Source organism: Vombatus ursinus, unplaced genomic scaffold, assembly GCF_900497805.2.
Source record: "Vombatus ursinus unplaced genomic scaffold, bare-nosed wombat genome assembly UNPS02014863.1, whole genome shotgun sequence".
Classification (NCBI taxonomy): Eukaryota; Metazoa; Chordata; class Mammalia; order Diprotodontia; family Vombatidae; genus Vombatus; species Vombatus ursinus.
This window is the reverse complement of record NW_020954641.1, coordinates 10,060,722-10,086,537: the sequence shown is the minus strand read 5'-3', so window position 1 is coordinate 10,086,537 and position 25,816 is coordinate 10,060,722. Positions and strand designations below refer to the sequence as shown.

At 36.8% G+C, this 25,816-nt stretch overlaps 1 protein-coding gene across 2 annotated transcripts in view; it reads right to left on the bottom strand.

Annotated features, from left to right (window-relative positions):
* The window catches only part of LCP2 (lymphocyte cytosolic protein 2), a 78,032-nt gene that overhangs the window by 12,278 nt on the left and 39,938 nt on the right, over positions 1–25,816 (bottom strand). Inside the window, exons 7-16 of one of the 2 annotated variants that reach the window (XM_027841787.1) lie at positions 13,469–13,649; positions 12,488–12,573; positions 11,691–11,757; positions 11,519–11,599; positions 6,509–6,534; positions 6,397–6,416; positions 6,199–6,291; positions 5,127–5,157; positions 1,815–1,827; positions 314–356 (exon numbers count right to left, since the gene is read on the bottom strand). In XM_027841787.1, the coding sequence (XP_027697588.1) occupies positions 314–356; positions 1,815–1,827; positions 5,127–5,157; positions 6,199–6,291; positions 6,397–6,416; positions 6,509–6,534; positions 11,519–11,599; positions 11,691–11,757; positions 12,488–12,573; positions 13,469–13,649 (641 nt within the window). Of the gene's footprint in view, positions 1–313; positions 357–419; positions 553–1,814; positions 1,828–5,126; positions 5,158–6,198; positions 6,292–6,396; positions 6,417–6,508; positions 6,535–11,518; positions 11,600–11,690; positions 11,758–12,487; positions 12,574–13,468; positions 13,650–25,816 lie in introns of both variants that reach the window. The other variant, XM_027841786.1, reaches the window with a different exon arrangement.

The window sequence follows — 25,816 nt, the reverse complement described above, 5'->3', positions numbered from 1 at the left end:
TCCCATTTCAAAATGTAAGAGATCTCTCAGCTCCTAGGCCATTAGGTATGTGTGTGTGTGTGTGTGTGTGTGTGTGTGTGTGTGTGTGTGAAGTTTTCAAATGTTGCTAAATTGTTTACCTGCTTTTTTTTTCTTCAAATTACTCACTTTTTTTCCCGTAGGTGTTAATTCTATTGTTAGAGCAATGATAGAGGTCATCAGCATTGCCAAATTGGGAAGCAAAAACAGAGGGTAACACCAGGACTGGCCTGCATTGTGGTCAGGGGTTGTCTTCACTGACCCCAGCTATGACCCATTTTCCCCATTAACCCACCTGACACAACCTCTTGGCCCGGGAAGTTGTGCCCCACCGTGCTCTGGAATAGCAACAGACATCATATTAGCTCAAAACCTGTAAATAGGCAATGATGGAGACGAACCTTGCTGTGATTGGCCCAGGCATACTGTTAGATCCTGATTGGGGAAGTTTGCATGGTGGCTTGATAGATCTTGAAGGGAAAGTGTTGGAAGTGAAAGAGGGAATAGCCGGATGAGGGAGTGGCCTGTGGTGCACTACGGTGAAGAGAAAAGAACAGTTAAGATCGCGATGAGTAAATGTATTAGTGGTAGAATTTAAACACGGCTGGTGTAGAGAGTATGGGAAACACTGCCTCTAATCAGGTGATAGTTCTGAAGATGTGGCCCGTCCTCCAAAAGTCATTTTGACTAGTTCTCCCTCTTGGAATGCCTATGTTACATAATTATAAAGATACAATTTTATCTAAGAGTTAATTTTAAGTTCTCTTGATATGCTTTATGTTATATATCATGTGTTTCTCCTTTGACTTTTGTTATTATTGTTGCTGTTTGGTCATTCATCCTGTGACTCTTCATGATCTCATTTGGGGTTTTCTTGGCAAAGATACTGAAGTGGTTTGCCATTTCCATCTCCAGATCATTTTACAGATGAGGCAACTGAGGCAAACAGGGTTTAGTGACTTGCCCAGCGTCACACATCTAGTAAGTATTTGAGGTCATATTTGAACCCAGATCTTCCTGACTCCAGGCATGGTGCTCTATACACTATGCCTTTTAGCTGCCTCTTTGACTCATTAGGTTGGTAGAAATAACTATCTTATTTTCAGAAATAATTGATTGTTCAAAAACTTGTTATACTTCTCTACTGATTCTATCTTGATTCTTTCCATATATTTTAGATAGCATAAGTGTAGGCATTTGAATTTTTTTTTAACCACCAAGCAGTACATTTGTTTTAACAATTACATTGCAAAATTCAGAAATACAGGAACAGTATCCATAAGCTCAACAATTTTTTTCTTGTTGGCTTAATTAAGGGAGATGGCAGGGTATAATAGAGAGGAAGCCTTGGAATCAGGCAGGCCTGGGTCCACACATACTAGCTATGTAACCATGGGCGAATCATTTAACTTCTTTGCTCCAGGCCAGGACTTCTTAAACTTTTTCCACTTGGGACTCTATCAGTACTTCTTAAAGCCACATGGGGTCGCCACCTGCAATTTAAGAAGCACTGCTCCTAAGCAACTCTCTAAGACTTTAAGTTTATGATGAAGTCTGCATTGGTGGAGAGAATTTCCATAAGGGGATCCCTATGCTGATGAAATTATAGGTTCACCCTCCTTCCCCACCAAAAAAAAATAACAAAATGATTCAGTCTGATTTCATTTTGTATCCATATTTCTATCTAACACGGTGTGGCTATCATCAGGCCTCTGCTTTGCCTGTATGAAATATCATTTGAAGAACCATTTGGAAAGATGAAAGGGAATAATTTAAGTGGGATTTTCTTTACATACCATCATCTTCTTCCTGGAATGGGGAAGAAATAGAATAAGATGTTATTCTTTCAGTGGTATGAAGTTCCCAAGGAATTGCTATCTCTATGGTATTCTATGAGAATCAACCAATCAGTATCACATTAATTCACACTAAATACATTACAAAGAATAGTAGGATTTTCTATAAAGCTTTAGAAAGTGGGACAAGTCAATATCATTATCTTTGTAATATCACATTCATTCTTCTCTAGGCTCCATTTCTGACGCTCTAGACTTCTTTCTTTAATAATGGCAAATAATGACTACCATGTCTAAAGTACCTACTATGTATAAGGCACTGTGTACAACACTTTACAAATACTATCTTATTTGATCCCCACAACAACCCTGGGAGGTAGGTGCTATAATGGTCCCCATTTTACAGTTGAGGCAACTGAGAATAACAGAGGTTAAGTAACCTGCTCAGGGTCACACAGCTAGCAAATATTTAAGGCTGGATTTAAATTCTGGTTCTGACTGATTCCAGACATTATGCTCTATCCACTGTGCCACCTAGATGCCTATTATTATCAGTAATGATAATAATGATGAGTAGTAGTAATATTATTATTTTTATGTTGAAAGGTTTTTAATAAATATTATTGTTCTTCTTGTTAGTAGTTGCTAGGTGGTATAGGGGATAGAAAGCTGGGCCTGGAATCAGGAAGAACCTGAGTTCAGATCCAGCCTCAGATACTCACTAAATATGTGACCCTAGGCAAGTCACTTAACCTCCATTGCCTCAGTTTCCTCAATCATAAAATGGGGACCGTTGTACCTTACCCCCTATGGTTGTTGTGAGAATCAGATGAGATATTTGTAAAGCACAGTGTCTAACACCCAGTCAGTACTTAATAAATGATTGTTTCCTTCCTTGTTATATCTTTAATTGTGTAAGGAGACTAAATTTAGCCTGAGAAAAAGCAGAGTCCAGAAAATAGACAGTAACAGGGTGAAAGTAGTTTTATAGTTTACCCTAGCTATGCTTCATTAAAAATGTAGCTTTGGATAGTTATGTTGATTTTCTTTTTAATGTTATATTGATTTTTAAAAGCAATACTTAAGCTATCATGAATTATCTTGTTTTCTTGCTGAGTATAGATAAGGACTAAGTTAAACCAGCCAACAAAAACACTGTATGTAGTCTTACACTATACCAAGCATTTAAGAAAAGAATTGTCCCAAACATATCAGTGCACCAGGGGAAGGGTGAAGGAAACAAGCATTTATTAAGCACCTACTTACTATGTACTGGGGCAGCTAGATGGCACAGTGGATAGAGTGCTGGACCTGGAGTCAGGAAGACTCCTCTTCCTGAGTTCAAATCCAGCCTCAGACATTACTAGCTGCGTGACCCTTCGGAAGTCATTTAACCCTGTTTTCCTCAGTTCCTCATCTGTAAAATGAGCTGGAGAAGGAAATAGCAAACCACTCTAGTATCTTTGCCCCCCCCCCAAAAAAACCAAATGGGGTCACAAAGGGTCATATACAACTGAAAAAAAGACTCTACAACTACTATGTGCTATGCTAAGTACTTTAGAAATATTATCTCATTTGATCCTCAAAACAACCCTGGGAAGTAGGTGCTATTATATTCCCCATTTTACAATTGAGAAAGGTCAGGAAGGTTACGTTAAAGCAGGCAGAAGTTTAGTAACTTTCCCAGGGTCACACAGCTGGTAAGAATCAGACCAGATTTGAATTCAGGTTTTCCTAACTTAGACCCTGCACTCTATCCATTGTACAACCTAGCTGCCCCTAGATCAAATGTAGTTCTCAGGAAGGAACAAGTAAATAGTTGTAGAATCACAGTGTCCCCTTTGCACATGATAGGGCTCCCTAAAACATAATCTTCCTTTAATCATACCACCACCGTACTTGAGAACACATACCGACTTCATATTTTCCTACCACATTGTTCAAACTTTTTTTGTCTGGATTCACAGTCTGTATCTACCCTTCTCTTATAAATATTTATTAAGTCTTATCTCCACAACCACTGCTCCCACTCCCATGCCACTTAGCATGTTGCTATTGTTTTAAATGTTCCTCAAACACACCATGCTCATTCCTATTTTTGATCATGCTGCCCTTTCAGCCTGTTTTTATTCCTCAGTTCATTTAAATCCTTCCAATCCTTCAAGACTATTGCCACAGCCATCACTAAGTTGGGAAGAATGGGGCTTTGTCTCAAAGCACCAAAATGTAGCATCATGCTAAGATATGCTTTTGTCGCCCCAACCATCTAGTCTTTAGCAACAAAGAAGGTGTGCCAGGTAATGCTTTCATTCCGCCTGGCATACATACCTCTACTTTCCCTCCCACCTGCCTCAGGTTCAAAAATTCCTAATTACTACTCTGCCCATCACCTGGGTAAGGTTTAGGTGATCTCTAAGGTCCTTTCTAGCTCTAACATGACACAATTCTAATTTAATAGCAAGTAAAGATACATTTTGCTGAATAAATAGCTTTTTTTGACCGTTATTCCTATTGGTAGCTAAAGACTACTATTCAAGTACATATTGGTCTCTAACTCTCAAAATGCTTGTATCACAGTTCAGAACTTAATTAAATTAAATCTGGTGATATTCCTTAATTCTTTTAAGTGCATTGGTCTTGTTTCTTCAAATAGATTGTCTGCTACTCTGACAGTTTTGTGATTGTTCAGTCATTTCAGTCGTATCTATCTCTTTATGGTCCCATTTGGGGTTTTCTTGGCAAAGATACTGGAGTGATTTGGCGTTTCCTCATCCAGCTCAATTTACAGATGAGGAACTGGGACAAACAGGGTTAAGTAACTTGTCCTGGGTCTCACAATTAGTAAGTGTGTAAGTAAGGAAGGCCAGATTTGAACTCACAAAGATAAGTTTTACTCCAGGCCTGGCACTCTGTCCACTATGCTGCCACCTAGCTATCCACTTGAGATTAGAAATATTGACTTAATATTCTGTACATGACCCTTCCCCACTACCCAGTATAAATCAAAGCCTGGAGACATAGCAGGCATTGAATAAAACTTGATTGATTAATTAAATTAATTATTCTCTGGATGACCCATAGTATAAGCTGCATATTTGGCATTTTGAGGGGTCAGGAGGGCATAGCAAAGACTTTGAAAATTTGGGCATGTGGCTTAGGATCATGGTGATTCTCCCAACCTGCTTCTGAGAGACTGAGATTGCTCTTGTGTTTTCTAGTATGGATTGATTGCCCTACCCCACCCCCATTTCCTAGTGACTTATGGTAGATTTTACTGCATATCATATTGACAGCAGGTTGTTTTGTACTTACATCGCCTCTTCTGTCAGCTTCCCATCCGTGCCTGAAAATGAATTTGGAAGAATAGAAAGAATTAGTTTCTTTCCCCATGGAAATGGTTGGAATTTGAATGATCAAGTTTCCATTTTGGGATATTTAAGTTTAAATCACCAAGAAGCTAGTCTGTTTGAATTAGTTAATGTGAAACAAAACCACTGGGAGAAGAGGGGATGCAGGGAGTTTGTGTATAAAGAGAGTTGCAGTAATTAATTTCTCTGTCAACATCATGGGCGATAACAAGAAAGTCCTTGTTAGAGCTATCAATGGAAATAATAGTCAAAAAATCTGTTTATTCATCTAATCATAGTTTTTATTGCTATTGAAATAGAATCATATCATGTTGGAGCTGGAAAGGTATCTTAGGGATCATCTAAACCCAACCACCTTATTTTACAGAGGAGAAAAATGAGATAAAGAGACATCAAGTGGGCTGCCCATGGTCATACACTTCATAGTGTTAGAGCTGGAGCTGGAAACCAGGCAATCTGACATTTAAGCCAGGGCACACAAGTAGCACAGAAAAAAAAATATCCCTCAAAACAATTGGATTTAAGATAAACATCCTACTTCCTTGGCAACATTATTAAGTCTCAGACCATGTTCCCTTACACTGTGAAGGGCAGAAATGAGGAAAATGCTGCTGCATAAGGGGATTTTCCAACTGACTTAGCCAGGTTTTCCCAGAGCAACACTGCAGTATTACAGATTTTGCACCAGCTGCCTAAAAGTCATTGCCGACATTTTGGAACATTATCTGCAAAAAACATAGTGATTTTTATTACATTGATTAAGACTGTTTTACTATTTGTCAGGGATTTCTTTTTCACCTTTCTCTGTGGGTTTTGTTTTTTTATCTAGGCTAGGTTATTTTATATTTGACTTTTAGAGTCCAAACATTCCTCAATCCCCAACCTCAAAACCATGCCATTTAATACAAAATGGTTTCCATTATTTTTCTTTTCATGTCATTGGCTGTATGTCAGACATGTTTTTAAAAATTGTCTTCAGTTGTATGACTCATGTTCTATTAGAGAGCTAAACTTACTTTGGTACAGGTGGCTTCTTAAAATTTCTCTCATGTCTTTCTCCAGGTGGCAGAGGAGGCTTTTGTATCTTAGGTAAGTGATCCCCAGGAGTCCTGTGGTATTTAGAGACCAGATGTATTGAAGAAAGTCAACTGAATGCTATAGGTTAGAATTCTACATGTACCATCTTAATCTCCCAAGTACTCCCTTCTCCTTACCTCAGTGCAGGAGCTGAAGGCTGTAAAATACAATGAAAAATGTATAAGAATCTTTGGTATATTCCATTGGATGAATATGCATTGTGCTGTCTTAAGGTAAAGGATGTCTTACCTTATCAGGAAAAGCTGGTTTTTTTCCTGCAGATTACAAATGAAAATTTTTTTCATAGATTGAATTCAATTCACAATTCTTTAACTCTGAGACCTAGAAACAGTCTGATGCAAGGTCAAAAATTTTCAGTCAAATAACACAGTTGCGAAGGTTTCAAGTATGGAAGCATTTTTCTTCAAATTAAGACTATTAGAGCACGTAAGCAAGGTCCTTCAAGACCATCTTGTCTGACCTCTGCATTTTGCGGAAGAGGAAACTGAAATCCAGAGACAAGAACCAATTTGCCCAAAGACACGTATAGTTTTATATGAATGCAAAGAACGTGAGGTTCCCGGATTGCCTAACCATTCATAATTAGAACAGACATTTTCTTTCTTTCTTTTTTTAATCCCTAGTTTATTGACTTGTAGTGCCAAACCCAGAGTCATAAGACCTGAATTTGAATCTTCTGCTTAATATTTGGTTGACCTTGGGCAAGTCACTTAATTTATCTAGGTCTCAGTGGCCTCATCCGTAATATGAAGGGGTTGGAATAAATGACCTGTAAGGTCATTCCCAACTCTATATCTATGACTAGTCTTTTTTTCTTTTTTTGTGTCCATGTCTTCAATAAATCCCTTCATATCTGCAGTTATGAACACTTAGCCCAGTTAAAAAAAAAATGCTTTAGCAGCAGTATCTTCAGTATTCACAGGGTCAGAAGGATACTTCCCCATAAAAATAAAATTCTAAACTTTTTAGTTACCACTTAAAACAGGAAGTGAAGGAGTTTTTCTCTACTGAAAATGAGAGCAACAGAATTTTACTTAAACCTGTGCTCAAAATGTAAAACACAGAAATTAAAGAACTTTCACCGCCCCTCCCCCATTCCAAACCAACAAAAACCCTAGCAATTTTAACCTTAAAAATATAAAAACTACTATCCCCCCTTTTCCCTCCTGTCCTCTTTCCTTACCCCTCAACCTCCCACCCCACCCCCTACAAAAGAAATCAGATTCAGAAAATTAGTTTGATCTCTGCTTCCCAAAGTTCTTGCAAAGAGGGAGGTTTAATTTATGTCACTATAGGCAACAATGTTGATTTTCCCATTGAATAGAAGAATCTTAGGATGTCAGAGCTGGAAAGGCCCTTAGAGATAATCCAGGGTGATCCCTTTGTATTCCAGGAAAGGAAAGTGACGTCTAGACTGAGGGTGTAGCAGCTGTAGGCCCAGGGCCATATAAATCATAAATAAGCAAATGAGGATTCAGGCCTAGGTCCTCTGACTCCCAGTCTAACGTTCCCTTGCACTGTGCTCGCAAGGCAAAAGAAGCTTTTACACTGAGTTAGCCAATAGGATCTTTAATATGGCTTTTGTCCTTGAGCCGACCTTATTTCTGAACCCCTTGCATAGCTCAAACTTGGTTTTCTTTTAGAACAGGAAATTACTTCTCCATTACCTGCATGCTCTCTAAGATGAATGTGGGATTATAAGAATGATGGTTAGGATTAGCATATGAAAAACCATTCAGTGAAATTTCTTTGGCATTTTGTTATTTCGTCTGAAGGCTTCAGCAGCCTTATTCTGATACAATAGAGTCCCAGGGTTTCAGACCCCTGGAAATGGGTCTTTCAAGACCTCAGGGTGATAAGCCATATGCCTAGAGTTTCATTTTCACAGCTTGATTTGTCTTATTGTTCTGTGATTCTTTTTTCTTTTCATAAAATCTATTTTCTAATTTAATTGGGCCTTACTGAGGACACCATACCAAGAATATATAACAAACAAACAAAAACCTACATAGCCTGTACCCTAATGTCTAAATAAGTTTTAATAAAAAATCAGCTGATTTGCCCACATTCTCTGGGCAGCAGCTCATTTTCTAAGATGTTACATTTTGAAGGAGATCTTTGCATTCACAACAATATGTTGGAAAGATTATGCATAAAGCAATGTGAAGAACAGATTAGAGAGGGCATCCACTAGAGGTCAAAAAGGAAGCTGGGAGACTGGGACAAAATAGTCAGGGCAGGAGGCGATGAAGGCCTGAATGAGGTTGGGGGCCATATGAGTGGAGAAGAGGAAAAGATAGTTGCAAGATATTTTGTGGAGATAGAATGAAATGTATTTTGCAAGTAGTTAGATGTAAGGATAGGACAACTAAGTGGTACAATAAATAGAGTGCTGGGCCTGGAGTCAGGAAGACTCATCTTCCTGAGTTCAAATCTAGCCTCAGACATTTACTAGCTGTGTGACCCTGGGCAAGTAATTTAACCCAGTTTGCCTCAGTTTACTTATCTATAAAATGAACTGGAGAAGGAAATGGCAAACCACTCCAGTATCTTTGCCAAGAAAACCTCAAATGGGGTAACAAAGAGTCAGACAAAACTGAAATGACTTAACAATGACAACAACACACTTGGATGATTGAGAGAATGAAGGTGCCATAAACAGAGAAAATTTAGGTGGAGAGAAAGACCTTGGGACTTAGTAAAGTAGGAAAAAGGTGAGGAACTCTGTTTTGGACAAGATGAGTTTGAGGGGCCAGTGAGCCATTTAGTAGTGGAGGCAGTGCTTCTAGAAGAGTGCTAGTTATACGATAGAGAGAACAAAAGCTATTCTTTGAGGGGATAGTAAGGTCAAGGGGAGATTTTTTCCCACCATCAGGGGAAACCTAAGCACTTTTTTGTAAGTTGAGAAAGAAAGAACTAATGGAGAGGGGGATACTGAAGATGCATGAGAGAGGGGATGACTGATGAAGCAATATAAAAGAGGAGACAAGTGGGATGGGAACCAAGAACACAGGTGGAAGAGTTAGCTTTAGCCCTGAGGAAATTCTTACTTTGGGACTGGAGGAAATGTAGAGGACACATGAAGCCCTAAGTTTAGAGGAGTGGAGAAGGGATAGTGGGATTTTGTCAAATAATAGGCAAGGCCATCTGTGAAGCATAGGGATGGCAGTGAAAGTAGAGTTGGAGGCACGATGAGAGAAGAGGTGACAGATAGCCATCTCTGCCATTGTTTTTGACCAGGAAGGATAGAATCATGGAATGGTACACCTGGAAGGGACCTCACAGGTAACTCTTTCATTAAAGCTTTTTTCAGTCCTATATTTTCAACTCCCTGCCATATAGCTCCACCTGAATGAGCTTCAGGTTCCTCAGATTCAGCATGCCTGCATGCCTGAAAACAAATGCATCATCTCAAAATCTTCCCTCTCAACCTAATTATGTTTCTGTAGACGATGCCACTCTTTTTCCTAATAACTTAGGATCCAATAACTTGACGTGTCCCATTGATTCTACTTCTGCCATATCTCATATCCATTCTTTCCTCTCATCTCCCACCATAATCACCATTGTTCATTTGAATCCTATTCAATAAACTTTTTATCAAGCACCTATTATAAGCTAGTCATTGTGCTAGGCACTAGGGACAAAACAAATGGAATCAACGGAACTAGGCTGGTGGTCATATTAATGGAGAGCAGAGAACAGGTGTCAAATGTATTACTGTAAGACACAGCTAGGTGGTACAGTGGATAGAGTGGGAGGTCTGGAGTCAGGAAAACTCATCTTTCTGATTTCAAATCTGGCTTCAGGTACTTATTTGCTATATGGTCTTGAGCAAGTCACTTAACCCTGTTTGCCTCAGTTTCGTCATATGTAAAATGTGATGGAGAGGGAACTGGCAAGCCACTCCAGTATCTTTGCCAAGAAAACCTCAAATGAGGTCACAAAAAGTCAGACACTACTGAAAATGACTGAATAACAACAACATATTACTTTAATAGTTAAGTGATTGTGGTTGTTTTTTTCTTTAACCTTTAGTTTATTCTGTCTCCAATCCATCCTTTACAGAGATTTTTTTTTAATAATCTTCCTAACGAATAGCTCTGATCATGTCATGCCTTTGCTCAGAAGCTTTTAATAGTTCCCCATAACCTAATACATAAAGCATAAACTGATCCTGATCCTCCTGAATTTGGCATTCAAGATTTGCCACAATGTAGCTCCAACCCACCTTTTCTGCCTCATTGCTTACTACTCCCATCTACATCCTTCATAATCAAGTCAGACAGTATTGCTCAGTGACCCCGTTATTATCCTGCCATCTCCAGATTCCATGCCTTTGTTCACATGGCTATAGATGGATACCTCTTTCCATCTCTGGCAAAGTCCCCTCCCTTCCTTCAAGGCTCCATTCAGTTTCTCCCTCCTCCGTCCCGAGTGACTTGCCTATTCCCCAGGTGAAAGCCATGTGTAACTGCCCAGATTTCTCATAGCACTGTGACTGGGCCCGTCCTGTACATGTATACTCTTTTCCCTAGGATAATAGGTATTTGAGTTCCCTACAACAAATCTTTGTATTCTCTAGCACATAAAAAGAGCTAACACTTATATAGGGCTTTAAGGTTTGCAAAATATTTTACGTATAAGGTATTAAGCTCTACTAGTTTATAACTGCTCTAGGACTTTTTGTAATAACTTGTAAATCATTATCATCATCTTAATAGCTAATATTTATTAAGCATCTAGTATGTGCCAGGAACTGTGCTAAGTGCTTTACAATTATTATCTCATTTGATCCTCACAACAACCCTGAGATGTAGCTGCTATTATTACCCCCATTTTACAGATGCAGAAACTAAGGCTGAGAGAGGTTTAGTGACTTGCCCAGGGTCATATAGCTAGTAAGTGTCCGAGGCAGGATTCAAACATAGGTTTTCCAGAGTCCAAGGCTGATATTTTATCTACTCTGCACCTTGCTGCCCAATATGCACTTAGTAACCATTTGTTAAATAAAATGGAATCTAATCCAATCCAGTTTTACAACTGAGGAAACCAAGTCCTTGAAAGATGAGTGACTCTCAGCGTCACTTAGTGGCAGAGATAGGACAAAGACCCCATTTCTCCTGACTTCCAGTCCAAATATGTTTCTACCCTTCCAAATGATTTTTTTTTGCCATGCACATCATTGTTCAGAAATAGAGAAAAGACCAGTACCTATAATACGTGACGTAAACTCACCTATTCCCAAATCTCTTTCAAATTGAGGTAATGTACGATCCAATGGCGGCTTTTTACTCCTGTCTATGGATGGTGCAGGGACTAAAAGCAAATCACAGTCACATAAATGGAAAGATCCAGTCATTGGAAGAGGAGACTAACAGTCTGTAGAAAGATAGAGATTTGTGCTTACAGTTGGGTGCTCGGTGGTTTCTCCCTCTAACAGGCTCTTCGTGACTGGGTTGTGGAAGATGAGGGGGCTGTTCAGAAGAGACACCCTCATTACAAGACAACATTTTAGGGGTGGGGCAGAGGGAGGGGAAGGTTTCATATTGATGTTTAGGTCAAGCCTCAGCAAAACTGTTGACACTGGGTTTGTCTACAACCATCCTAACTTCTCCTTTCTATGCCCCCTTCCCCTATCTCAACAGCTACCTTTCAATCTCCTGCAGCCTTTCTATGATTTTCAGGGATTCCTACCAGTCAATTATGTACCTCAGTAGAAATTTCAGGGATGTGTTCATGAGAATCATAGGATTCTGGAACTTTATAGCTTGCAATAAAGGCACTTAAAGTTAACTAGTCTAAGTCTTCCTTTTTTACAGATGAGAAAAATAAGACCCAGAAAGGGGAAGTGACTTTTTTCCCCAAAAATGCATATATGCATTTTGTGCCTTATCAAATTGAAGAGTGAAGGATTTTATCTTTTGCTAAAAAAGGAATTTCAGGCATCAGCCAGCAAGGGAGGGAGTTGTTTGAAGAATCTAGGGACTTTCCTGGTGTTTTTGAAAGTAGTTCGTACAGGCAGCCCCATATATTGTTACTATGTTAAGCTGGTCCTGTTTATATTTATTTTACAGTAAATTTTCCCATTTATTTTCAATATTGGGAAATTGTAGCCCAGTTCAGAGGACTTGTGCATTACTCAAGGCTAAGGAGATCTTCGGAACAGAATGAAGATGAAGTCAGTTAAAAGCAGAAGAAACCTACTGTGTTGCTTCGGCCACCAATGGCTGGTAGGGGTCTCTGAGGGGGTACTGGAGGCTGCTGAGGGGTTTTCCCAAGTGGCGGTCTGTCTGAAGAGAATGACAACAAAAAAGTTTTAGAGGAGGCACAATGAAGGAAGAGAGGCAGAATATAATAACAACTTCTGGTAATCAGTTCCTTAAAATGAAGGGGAGTCACCCTGAAAGCTCAGTGGGGCTCCTTGTCTTCCATATGCAACTTCTCTTCCTATACTTGAATAATTGGAAGGGACCTTAGGGACCTTAGGGATTTAGAGTCTAGCAAGGAGTAGGAACTAGACCCGTGATGTCATTGTTGTAGGGAGTTCCTAGTAAGTTTCTCTACCAATGCAGATTGACATCTTTTTTGCAATTTGTAGTCAGAGAATTGTGTAGGGGCACTGAGAGATTAAGAAACTTGCCCAGGGTCACACAACCAGTATATGTAAAAGACAGGATTGGAATTCAGATCTTCCTGGCTCCAAGGGCAGAACTCTATCCACTATATCACACTGTCTCTCACAAAGCTGAGGAGCCATGAAATGGTGGAAGGGGAGAGAGCTAGAGAAGGGAAGACAAATGAAAGACCCTGATGAGACACAAATTAGATTAATGGCAAGGCTGCCAGATTTACTTTTTTTTTTGGGGAGGAGAGGGGTTAATGATCCACCTGTATAGAACTCTTGGTGTGGAAACTCCCTCTTCCATTGCAAACTGGCAATCAATCTGTGATTTGTCATTTTAGACAGTTACCTGAAGTACTAAAAGAATACGTGACTCCTCATAGTTACATAGCTAGTGTGTCTCAGAAATTAAGCCAAGTCTTCCTTACTTCAAAGCTGAGTATCTATCCACTACTCTCAATCTACTTTGTCAAGGTATCTCTTCTATAATAATTAAGATTTTAATTGAGATTTTTTAATTCCACCTGCCAGAGTTGAGGAAAAGCAAAGTCTAGGCCCCTTACCTATGTACATGGAGCCTGTAGGAAGCTTGGCAGGAAGGATTGTGTTCTGCATGGTGTCCTCATCATTGGAGGGAGGGGGCTCATAATCAGCATCATCTTCTGGGGCAGGCTCCACCTCCTCACTAGGAGACTCATAATCTCCATCCTGATCTTCATTCGGGCTTTCATAATCATCCTCTTCCTGCCAATATGTGATAATGATGGCAATGAATATTTTACATTTGTATGCTAAGAACCAACCTATGTGTCTACTATCTTATCCTTATAAAATCTTTATGAAAGCAATCTATGTATAAAACCAAAGACTTCCTTGATAGAAACATGAAACAGGACAAGACAGTTTTTCAAAGACAATCTTGTAGAGGTGACCACATTTTCATCATCTTACAATTGACCAAGTAGTAGAGAGAATACAACATCATTTGGTGAATACAAAAAAAAAATCTGACTCAACAGAATGAAATTCATTTTGAAAATTGCTCTTCTGGTTAAGTGTCTCACATGATAAAACAGGGGTTAGAGATAAATAGGTAAGGAGTGAATCACATTTGAACAATTATATAACACTTTTAATGACCCCATCTTTGTAGCACTAATATTGCCTAATGATATTAACAGGGTAAGAATCTTATACCACTAGGATTCCAGAAGAATCAGAATTATGGTTGACCCAAAAGGTATCTCTATATATGATTATAAGCGGTGGCAATAAGCGGGCCTATTAGAAATAATTGTTTATGTAAGAGAAGTGTTGAAAAAAAATTAAAGACAGATACAACCAGAAATGGTTGGGAGCCGGTCATGTGAATGAAGGATAAAATATGGATAACTGAAGTACTACCTGAATATTCACAAATTATTAAAATTGTTAAATACACCCTTTGTGGAGGAACTGTGAGAATATTTAGACAAGAATTGAATAAGATAAAGAGGTATGGATGTGTTGTGATCAGCATTAAATAGAGAAAGCAGCCATATTGAGGATGTCATAAATTAAATGAGTGAAGGAAAAAGATTAAGCATTTACTATGTGCCAGGTATGGTGCTACAAATAGAAAGGCAAGACACTATTTGGCCTCAAGGAGATTATATTTTAATAGGAGAAGACAACACATATAGAGGAATGTCCAGAGTTCTGGAAAATCCCAGGGAGAGTGAGTGAACCCTTAGGGAAATTGACATGCCTTTTCTAGAAACCCTAGTAGAATGGATTTGATTAAGGTTTCCAGAGGAAGAAAGATGAAGCAGGGTATGGATGGGAGGAGGGGGAGATGTGATAGGGCAGATGGCAAGAAGATGGATGAATGTGGAGTATAGTTGGGATTGGCTATATATAATTGGCCATGTGATTTTGGCATTCACTTTGGCTTGGATCCAGAGAAGGTCTCTGAAATATCCCAAATGAATTTATATGAATAAGAAAAAACTTGTGAGACTGAAAGAATAACAACAACAATAATAACCCACATAGCTTCATATCACATTGAAATACTATAGAAATTTAAATTGCATAAAACCGTATCACAAACACCCTGTGATGTCTGGAGAGTATGATCTCTGTGTTTCAGAATCACAGAATGTAAGGATGAAAGGGAGACCAGAGAAACTGGCTAATCCAACCCTGACAGTAACCCAGATATGTGATCACACAACCCCTCTTTGAAGACCCAATTCCTCACCAAGACCCCAGAGAACTGTGCTGAAATGGGGACATGGATAATGTGTTCAGAACACAACTTGTTCAATTTTCCAAGGATATAAAAATTTTCATTTGGAGGAAGAATAGAATGAAGAGTGAGGTGGTGCAGTTGATAGAATGTAGGATTTCGAGTGAGTTTGAATCCCACCTCAGACACTTATTTATTTTGTGAACTTGGACAAGTCACTTAACTTCTCTTAGGCTCAGTATCCTCATCTGTCAAATGGGCATAATAATGGCCTCACAGTGTTGCTGTGAGGATCAAACAAGATAATATATGAAAAACACTTCATAATCCTTGAAAGGCTATATAAATTCTGGCTATTATTATTATTAATAGCAGAGTTGTTACTGTTATTATTATTATCATTATTACTTCCTGAGGCAGCCCATTGCACTCTTGGACAATTTCAGTTTTTAAGAAGTTTTTTACATAGGGCTGAAATCTACTTCAGAACACCTCCCAACCATAATTCCTAGTTAATGCCTCTAGAATCAAGTAAAACAAGCCTTACTCCCTCTTGCACATGATAATCCTTAAAATGTCTGAAGACAGTTATTATATTCCACCTAATTCTTCCATTTCTTCTATTAATTAACAAGCATTTACCAAGTGCCTAGTATGGACCAGGCACTGGGCTAATTGCTGGGAGTTACAAAGACAAAAAATGCCAGTCTTTGCTCTCAAAGAGCTTACTCACTTCTCTTTGATTTTTCAATGCCCTGAAAATCTACTCCAATGAAACTGCTATCTCCTGCGTAACCATCAACTAATGTCTTTTTTCCTCATTCCACACCCTTCTCGACCTCTGCTAAGCTTTTTTTTTTTCTTATGTGAGTGTCAATACTTTATTCTGGTATAAATATTGGAAGCTGGAAAATACACTGTATTTAAATTAGTTCCTTTGGTTTTCCCCTTGATTTATGGAAACCTCCCTCCCCCCAACAGAGCTAATCTGTGCAAACTCAAGTCCTTAAAAACTCTAGCAGCAAAACAAAGCAAAGGAAAAAGAAAACACCAGCTGGGGAGGACTTGGGGATGGACTGTCACTTGGTGTGGACCATTGAGGTTCTGCTAAGCTTTTTATAGTGTTCATCACTCTCCCCTCTTTTGAGTCCCAAGACATTGCTCTGTCTTGGTTTTCCTCCAGTTTATCAGTGTCTTTTGATTCATCATCATTCATTGGCTATGAATTAAGCATGGGTGTCCCCCATTTATCTCTCTCTCTCTCTCTCCCTCTCTCTGTCCCTCTTCCTCTCCCTCTCCCTCTCCCTCTCCCCTCCCCCCTCTTTCTGTATTCTTTCTTGGTGATATCATTAGATTCTTGAGTTCAGTTATTATCTCTATATAGATTACTCCCAAATCTATACATACAGACTGATTCTCTCTCTCTCAAACTCCTGCTATATCCATTGTCAACTGCCTGCTGGATATCTCCAACTGGATGTCACACTAGGATCTCAAACTCAGAATGTTTAAAATGTAATTTGCTATATTCTTCCTTGGGCTCACCCTTCCTCCAGAATTCTTTATTTATATAAAGGAAATGACTATCTTTCCAGTCACTCAGGTCCACAACCTTGGAGGCCTCCTTAACTCCTCCCTCTTTTTTCATCCCCATATGAAATTACTTTCCAGGTCTTTCAATTTTTACCTCCACAACATTTCTCATTTCCATCTCCTCTACATTCACATGACTACTACAATAGTTCACCTCTCATCTGGATTATTGCAATAATCTCCTAATTGGTCTTTTTGCTTCTAATGCCTCCCTTCTTAAATTCATCCTTCATATAGTTACCAAAATACCTGTGTCCTGAGACACAGGCTTGAGTATGCCACTCCCCTGCTCATGCTCAAAAATCTTCAATGGTTCTCTATTATCTAGTATAAAGCACAACATCCTAAGTCAAGCACTTAAATTTTCCACAACCTGGCTCCCATCTACATTTTCAAACATATTTCATATTACTCTTCTCATATTCTATGTACCAGACAAATAGGTCTACCACCTACTGCCCAAACTTGATATTTTCCTATCTGCCTGCCTTTGATCACACTGTCCCCTCTGCCCTTCATGCATTCTCTCTTTATAACTGCCTCTTAGGATCCCTATCATGTCTATATTTATAATAGCTTTTTCTGAAATCATAATGTCCTGTACCTGAAAAAAATCATGTTGCCTTTTTGTGTTCATGACTTCTCTTTTTATACCATCTCTTTAATAATGATTTTAAGGATTTCTAATGATGTGGACTACTCCCTCTACCAACACAGATTAAAACCTTTCTGCTGCTTAGTAAACGGTCTTTGATAGTTTCTATGGATGGAATTCCATTACCCTGTGGCCAGGCTGGTTATGACTTTCTCTGACTTAGCTAGACTGATCCTCAAACGGCAGACAATGGGCCATCACTTGGCACCTACTTTAAGCCTTTCAAGCTTGGTAGGATCTGACAGATCATATTGTCTGATGGAATTGACTGGAGAGCCTGAGGTTGCCTGTATGCCAAGACAAGGCACCAGAAGAGTAATTGAGTGGAGGTGGTTTAATCACATAGACTGGAATTTTGTTAGTTGTCCATGTCTAACTCACACACCTACAGTCTGAAGACTCTGCCATTACAGATAAGGAAATTCCTATCAGAACTATAGATAAAAGACCTACAGATAAGGAAACTGAGAATCAGAAGAATGAAATCACTTTCCTAGGGTATGTCAGAGGACCCTGACAGATCTTCTGATTCTAAGTCCAATACTCTTTCCACTACATTCTACTGGTCCAAGAAGGTGAAAGTATTTTGTTTTTATTGTGCCCATGCCTGTTAGGTTAGAGGCCCCTTATATTGATCTCCATGAATGTATCTTTACAGAAAAAACTAATAAAGTCATACTTCCTGAAGCAATACAAATATTAGATCTATGAATCCAGTGGAAAAAAAAAGTCACACATCTTAGCAATTGTGCATGTGTGCCTTTCATTCAGCTACAGAACATCTCCATTAAAGGAAAATGAGAATGTCCAAACTATTTCAAATGATTTTTGTACATTAGTGTCAAAGGAGATAATGTATGTGACTGGGATTTGAACAGTAGAAAAACTATAAAAATGTAAGGTGTCATAAATAGAAAAGTCATTACTTCAACCTACTTGAATATTGTATCTTTTCTCAAAGATCTCAAATCTCAAAAGCAAGAGAATTTTATTTTCTTTTAATAGAGGAGTAATTCTAACTGGCCACTAGTGGACAGAAGACACTATTGGTTGTCAATTCCAGTTGCTACTGACAAAAAAAAAATCGGCCTAAAGTAACTGGGAATACTAATTCTTTAATGAGATAGTCCTATTGCAATGCCTGGTTTTTAGTTAATATCAAAAGCCAATTCATTTACATTAGAAATGAAAGTTGTAGTAATAGTAGTAGTAGTGGTAGTAGTAGTAATATTAGCAGCAGCAGTAGTACTAGTAGTAGTAGTAGTAGTGATGATGATGATGATGTCATAATGATGATCCCTTTAACTCAGTTCCACCTTTATTGGTTATTCATGTACTACAATTGTATAAAATACATGAAAATAAATACACACATAGTGAGAACACTAGAATTTTTGATATTCACTTGGAAAACTATTCTCTATTTAAAATGTCAAAAATAATGCAAAGAATAATTGATGTAAAATATGGCACTTTTCAGGGAGACAGGTTAAACCAATTATGGTTCTGTTTAGCTTTAAATCCATTATCATTTATTAAACAGAATTTAGTATGGCTTTCACATTAAAGAAAGTGGTAAACAAGAACATCACATTAATCATTTGATGTACATGAATGACATCAAGCTATATGGTTCCACTGGAAAACACATTAAATCCTAATATCTTTAAGGGCTATAGAGAAAGGTAAAAAATTACAGAAGGCCTGTGGGTGATTATGTTCTGTTTTGATGGTTTAAGAAGAAAACAAAATCAGCAGGGACAGGTAACTATATTATGGAAGAAAAGAAGAGAAAGGGGGAAGGAAAGCACTATTATTTAGGAGAGATGCATAAATTAAAGATTATACAATCATGGAGGAAAGGGAGGGGGGAATTGGTATTCCATGAATTTTACTTTCATCTGATCTGGATAAAGGATGATTGAGAAAATCATTCACACTCATGGATACATATATAGAAATTTTGGGCTAAAAATGCATTAAAAACAAATAAGAAGAAACAGAGACAAGGGAAAGGGAGAAAAGACAGGACAAGTTATATAAGAGAATATTCATAACAAAAAAAACCTTGATTCTAGAAAGAGAAATTTGAAGGGTTAAGGGAGATGAAAAGGAAGAAAGAGCAAAAACCTGGGAGCAGGGGCAAGGCAAGGGAAAGAGAAGAACTGTAACAGAGAGAAATTAGGTTTCATTTTTAAGTGTTAGGTAAACTCCTTTTCTTTTACTAACTTCTTATTTGTAAAGAGGTGATTGGAAGCAAAGAGAAGACAGAATGTAGAGAAGAACATATTTAACAATTATCATAGTGAATGAGAATGGGACCAACTCAATCATAAAACATAAGTGGATGGCGGAAGGAACAGAATCTATCAATATGTTGTTTATAAGATAAACACTTGAAACATAAATATTCACACAAGATTGAAATGCAGGGCTGGAGCAAAAATTATTATGCTTCAGCTGAATTCAAAAAAGTGGGATTATTCATTATCATTTCACATAAGGCTACTGTAAATATAGACATGATAAAAAAAGAGATAAGCAGGAAAATTGTTGTTTTTGTTTAGTCACATCCAACTCTTCATGACTCTGTGGCTATATTGTGCACAGGGTTTTCTTTCTTTCAAAGATACTGGAGTGGTTTGCCATTACCTTTTCCAGTGGAGTAAGGCAAACAGAAGTTAAGTAACTTGCCCAGAGTCACACAACTAGTAAGTATTTGAGGCCAAATTTGAATTCAGGTCTTCCTGACTCTAGGCTTAGCATACTATCCACTGAGCCATTTAGCTGCCTTGAGCTGGGAAATTACATTATGCTTAATAGCACCATAGATAATAAATATCAATCTTTTTAAGCAAGCCCCTAATAACATGACATCTAAAAATTAAAGGAAAAGCTAATAAGATTGGAGGGAGAAATTGAATAATAAAACCATAATAGTGAGAAAACTTAATGTACCTTTTACAGATCTAAATAAGTCTAACCAAAAGATAATTAAGAAAGAAGTTATGGACCCAAATAGAACTTTTGAAAAAGTAGAGATGATAGATTTCCCTCTGATTAATGAATAGGAATAAAAGGAATTTACATATTTCTCAGCTGTACATGGCGCATTTACAAAAACTGATCATGTACTGAAGCATAAAGACCTTTGCAAAATGTAGAAAAGTCAGAATCTAATCACATCATTCAATGATCACTATGCAATAAGAATTATATTCAATAAAGGGTCCCTTAAGAAAGAATTCAAGAGTAATTCAAGACTAAATAATGTAATTCTAAAGAACTGGTGGATAAAAGAACAAAGTAAAGATACAAAATTTTTATTAAAGATAATTACAACAATGAGACAACAAAACAACAAAAGAAAATGTATGGAATGGTTCTAAAGTAGTTCTTAGTAAAAATTTTATATCTCTAAATATTTTCACTAACAAAAAAGAGAAAGAACAAATCAAAGAATTGGTAATGTAACTTAAAAAATTGAACAACAAATGAAAAATCCTCAACTAAGCAACAAAGTAAAAATCTTAGAAATTAAAAAAAGAGATTAATGAAATTCAGAGTAGGATCATTGAGTTGATAAAAGTAGGAGCCGTTTTTTAAAATTAATGTTTGCAAATGGCCAATCTGATTTTTAAAGAGAGAGAGAAACCAAATTTTTCATATCAAAAATGAAAAAAGAATTCACAATAATTAAAGAGGAAATAAAGGAAATTATCAACAATGATTTTGCTCAGTTACATACTAACTAAATTGATTACTTGGGGGAAATGGGTAAATCTTTACAAAAATATAAAATATTCAGATTAACCAAGAAAGAAAGATACTCTTTAAATTATTCAATTATCAGGAAAAAGAAATTGGGCAAACTTTAAATCAAGCTCCAAAGAAAAAAACTCCAGGCCCAGATGGATTTACAAGCATTCTATAAAGCATTCAAAAACAATTCCAATATTACATAAACTGTTTGTAATACAAAGAAAACACCATTTAGATTTTTGATGAAATATTACCTTACTACAAGAGAAAATGCTAAAAAAAAAAACTACTGACTAATATCCCTAATGAAAACTAATGCATAAATTTTAAGTAAAATATTAGAAGCAGTCTACCATACCATATAAGAAAAATTATACAGTATGATCAGACTAGTTTCATCTGTAGAATTCAATGCTAGTTCAACACAAGGAAGGCTACAGATATAATGAATTATGTAAATAATATAAATAATAAAAATCATGATTTTATGAATAGATGCTGAAAAGTTTTTTAACAGAATTCAGCACTTATTTTTATTAGAAACTCTAGAAAATACAGAAGTAAATAGAACTTCCCTTAATATAGTAATATCTTTGTAAATTTGGGAGCAAATATATTATGTAATAGAAAACAGACACCTTTCCAATAAGATCAGGAATAAAGTGAAGAATCCCATGATCACCACTGCTATTTAACATAGTGCTAAAAATGCTCACTGTAACAATGAGACAAGAAAGAGAATGAGAAGAAAAATGCATAGGCAAAGAGGAAACAATTTTTTTCTTTTTGCATTTTGCAGATGATATGACTTACTTAGAAAATTCTAGAGTCAACCAAAAGATCAGCAATACAAAATGCATGAAGAACTAGGAAGAGGAATTCTATTCAAAATAAAGCTTAAGCTATAAAATACTTGGGAGTACATCTACCGAGATGCACCCAACAAATACATGAATACAAATGTGAAGCATTTTTGGTAGGAATAAAGGTAGACTGAAATATTTGTAGAATCATTGATTGCTCATGGGTAGGTCAAGCCAAAATTATAAAAATAACAATGCTACCTAAATTAAGTTGCTTATTCAGTGCTGTATCAAACTACCAAAATATTACTTTATAGAGCTAGAAAAAGATAATAAAATTTAATATGGAAAAACAAAAGGTCAAGAATCTCAAGGACAATAAGGAAAGATAAAAAGTGGAAGGAAGAGCATCCATCAGTACCAAATCTCAAATTTTACTACAAAACAGTATTCATTAAAATGCCTTGGTGCTGGTTAAAAACTAGAAAGGTGAACCAGTGGGATAGATTAGATACACAACATGCAGAGGCCAACACAATAACAACACGTTTAATAAACTTAAAGGCCTTAGTGACTAGGGGAAGGACTCACTATTTGACAAAATTGCTGGGAAAACTGGACAGCAGTCTGGAAGAAATTAGCTTTAGACTAACTCCTCACATTATATACCAAGGTAATCTGTAAATGGATATATACCTACATATTAAAAGTCACATCATAATCAAGAGGAACAAGCAAAAATTACCTTTCAAATCCATGGATGTGGAAAGAGTTCATGACTAAACATGAGTTAAAAAGGATCACACAAAATATAATGAGCAATTTTGATTCTATAAAATTATTGTTACTTTTTTTTTGCACAAGCAAATCTAATGTAATTAAAATCAGAAGGAAAAAACTGGGGAAAATCTTTATAGAAAGTTTCTCTGTTAAATGTCTCATATCCAATATATGTAAAGAAATGATACAAATTTATAAAACTAAGCCATTTATCAACAGAAATAATGGTCAAAAGATACAGACAAGCAATTTTCAAAGGAAGAAATCCAAACTAGCAACAATTCTATGAAAAATGTTCTAAATCACTAATAAGTAAAGAAATGTACATTAAAGCAACTTTGAGGTTTCTCCTCACACCCTTCAGACTGGCAAAGATGATAAAAGAGGAAAATGATAGATGTTGGAGGGGCTGTGGGAAAGCAAGCACACTATTGTATTATTGGAGAAGTTGTGAAATTTATCTATCTATTCTTGAAAGCAATTTGGAGATATGCCCCAAAAGTTATTAAACTGTGTCCTATACCTTTTAATCCAATTATACCATTACTAGGGAAATACCCTCGAAAAGATAAAAGAAAGAGGAAAAGAATAGTTTAAAAATTCATTATAGCAACTCTTTTTGTACATCTAAAATCTGAAACTAATGGCTGTCTTGATCTTGGGAATGGCTAAACAAATTACAGTAATATGAACATAATAGAAAATTAATGTAATAAGAAATGATAAATTTGACAGTTTCAAAGGGAACTGGGAAGATCTCTATGAATTGGTGCAGTGTAAAGTAAGCACAACTAGGTGAACAAGTTATATAATACCAACATTGTTGAGAAAAATAAATGAAAGATTTTATAATTCAGGTCGGTCAAATAGCAAAACATGAATCCAAAGGATTGAAGTTGAAATTTGCCATTGATCTGCTAAAGAGGTGATGAACTGGTAAAACAAACAAACAAATAAAAATATATTTTCAGGCTGGCCAATGAGGGGCTTTTTTTGTTGTTAGACTGCACTTGCTTATATTGAGGCTTTTGTTTTTATTTTGTTTTGTTTTGTGTTTTTTTTTATTTAATTTTATTTGGTTCACTGGGGAAGGCAGTGGGAAGGGCAGATTACAAGTACAATAAAATAAATATTTTTTTTTAAAAAAAGAAAGCACATCAAATAGCTCTTTCATCTCATAGAATCTTTCTCCAAAGATATCAAAATGCCATTTGGACTTGGTAAGTGCAAAATTCTTAATTAAAATATAGTAACTAATAAATACTTATTGACTGAAACTGAAGGCATTAAGCTCAAATCTGAAGGTCATATTGAACTAACAGATGAAGGCAATATCTACAGATATTTTGGTCTCCTCAAAGCAAGATACATCAAGCATAAAGATATCAAAAGAGGGTAATGACTGACTTACTGGCATCCTAAAATAAAAACTGATACCTATACAATACCAGAATTAATTATGGTTTCAAAATTTAAAAATAGATCAAAATAGATTTGGAAAGTAATTGAACAAAAAAGTAAATAAAATAGTAATGGAAAAAATTGGTCAATCACATTAAGTCAGCAATAGAAAGATTAATACTTTCTCACCAAGAAGGAGAAAGATTGAGAGACATTCTTAGAGCACTTGATAAATAGGTCAAACAAACAAACAAACAAAAAAATCTACAGAAACACTTTTGAGATAAACATGAATCACCAGTGGGCAATAGGGAAGATTGATAACAAGCACACACCATTGGATTTGTCATATATAACTGGAAGTAAGTTATCTCCAAATACAGTCTATGGAATGGCTAAAATCCAAGAATGGAATCAAAATGCCCTTCATGGGTAACATCCATGTGAACTCAACTAAAACACATCAAGAAAGAACAAATTATTAAGTCATATATATTTGTTTGAATGGATGAGTTTGGATGGGGGTTCAGAGCTAGGTTATAGCCACTAGAAATTATAGGAGCTTTATCTTTAAGGTTACTCGATAGTGATCAGTGTAGATTATGCATTAGGGTATTCTCCAACAAGAAGTTCTGCTGAAGGATTCATTTACTTAAAGAAAGACTGAAAAAAAGGTCTCTGTTTCAGAGATGCAGTGATCTCTGTCTGAACCCAGCAACCAGAATCCCCTTATTTGTCCTTATATGTGTTTTATAACACCGGAGTGCTTAAACATTTTTGGTTATTTAATTGCTTTTAACTCATGTCTGACTCTTCCTGTCTCCATTCGGGGTTTTCTTGGCAAAGATACTGGAGTGGTTTGCCATTTCCTTCTCCAGCTCATTTTACAGATGAGGAAACTGAGGCAAGCAGGGTTAAGTGACTTGCCCAGGGTCACACAGTAAGTCTCTAAGATCAGGTTTGAACTTAGGAAGATGAATCTTCCTGACTTCAGGCCCAGTGCTCTACCATTATGCTACCTACCCATTCTTCTTAAACATTGGGTAACAGCTACTATATAGGACCCAGATGTTAAACTGACTCCTAAAGAAATCAGTTTCATTTAAAAAGTACTACTCTGACCTGAGTAGAGACTTCTACCCAGGAGCGTGCTGGAGCTAGCTGGAACTGGCCTCTGAGAGCCAATTATTTTATTTTCAGTGTGAGCTTTTACACCTCAAAAATGGGCAAATGCTACAACTCAGGGCTTGGTTTATTGTTTTGTTGATATTCTAGACTTAAGGAAATTGATGGAGAAAATGTTAATAATAAAGATTAAACTTAAACATATGTTGAACAAACAGGGTTTTTTTTTATCAGAGAGCTGGTTGTTAAACATTTAGCAGCACAACATTGCTTCTATACAGATAAACCCATGATATTGGGACTTCTCCATCTAGCAGACTTGCTAGTTAGTGGGATGTTAGTGGGGCTCCTACCTGCTATGAAAGAATAATTTACCTTTTATATTGTCTTAATAAAAATATTTTTTGATGTAAATAAGAGATCAGTTATGTGGAAACAGAATTAAGTGCATGTCATCTCTGTTATCCTGTCTATCAGACCAATACCTGGGAGTTTTCAGTAAACTTACATTTCCTACACACACACACACACACACACACACACACACACACACACACACACA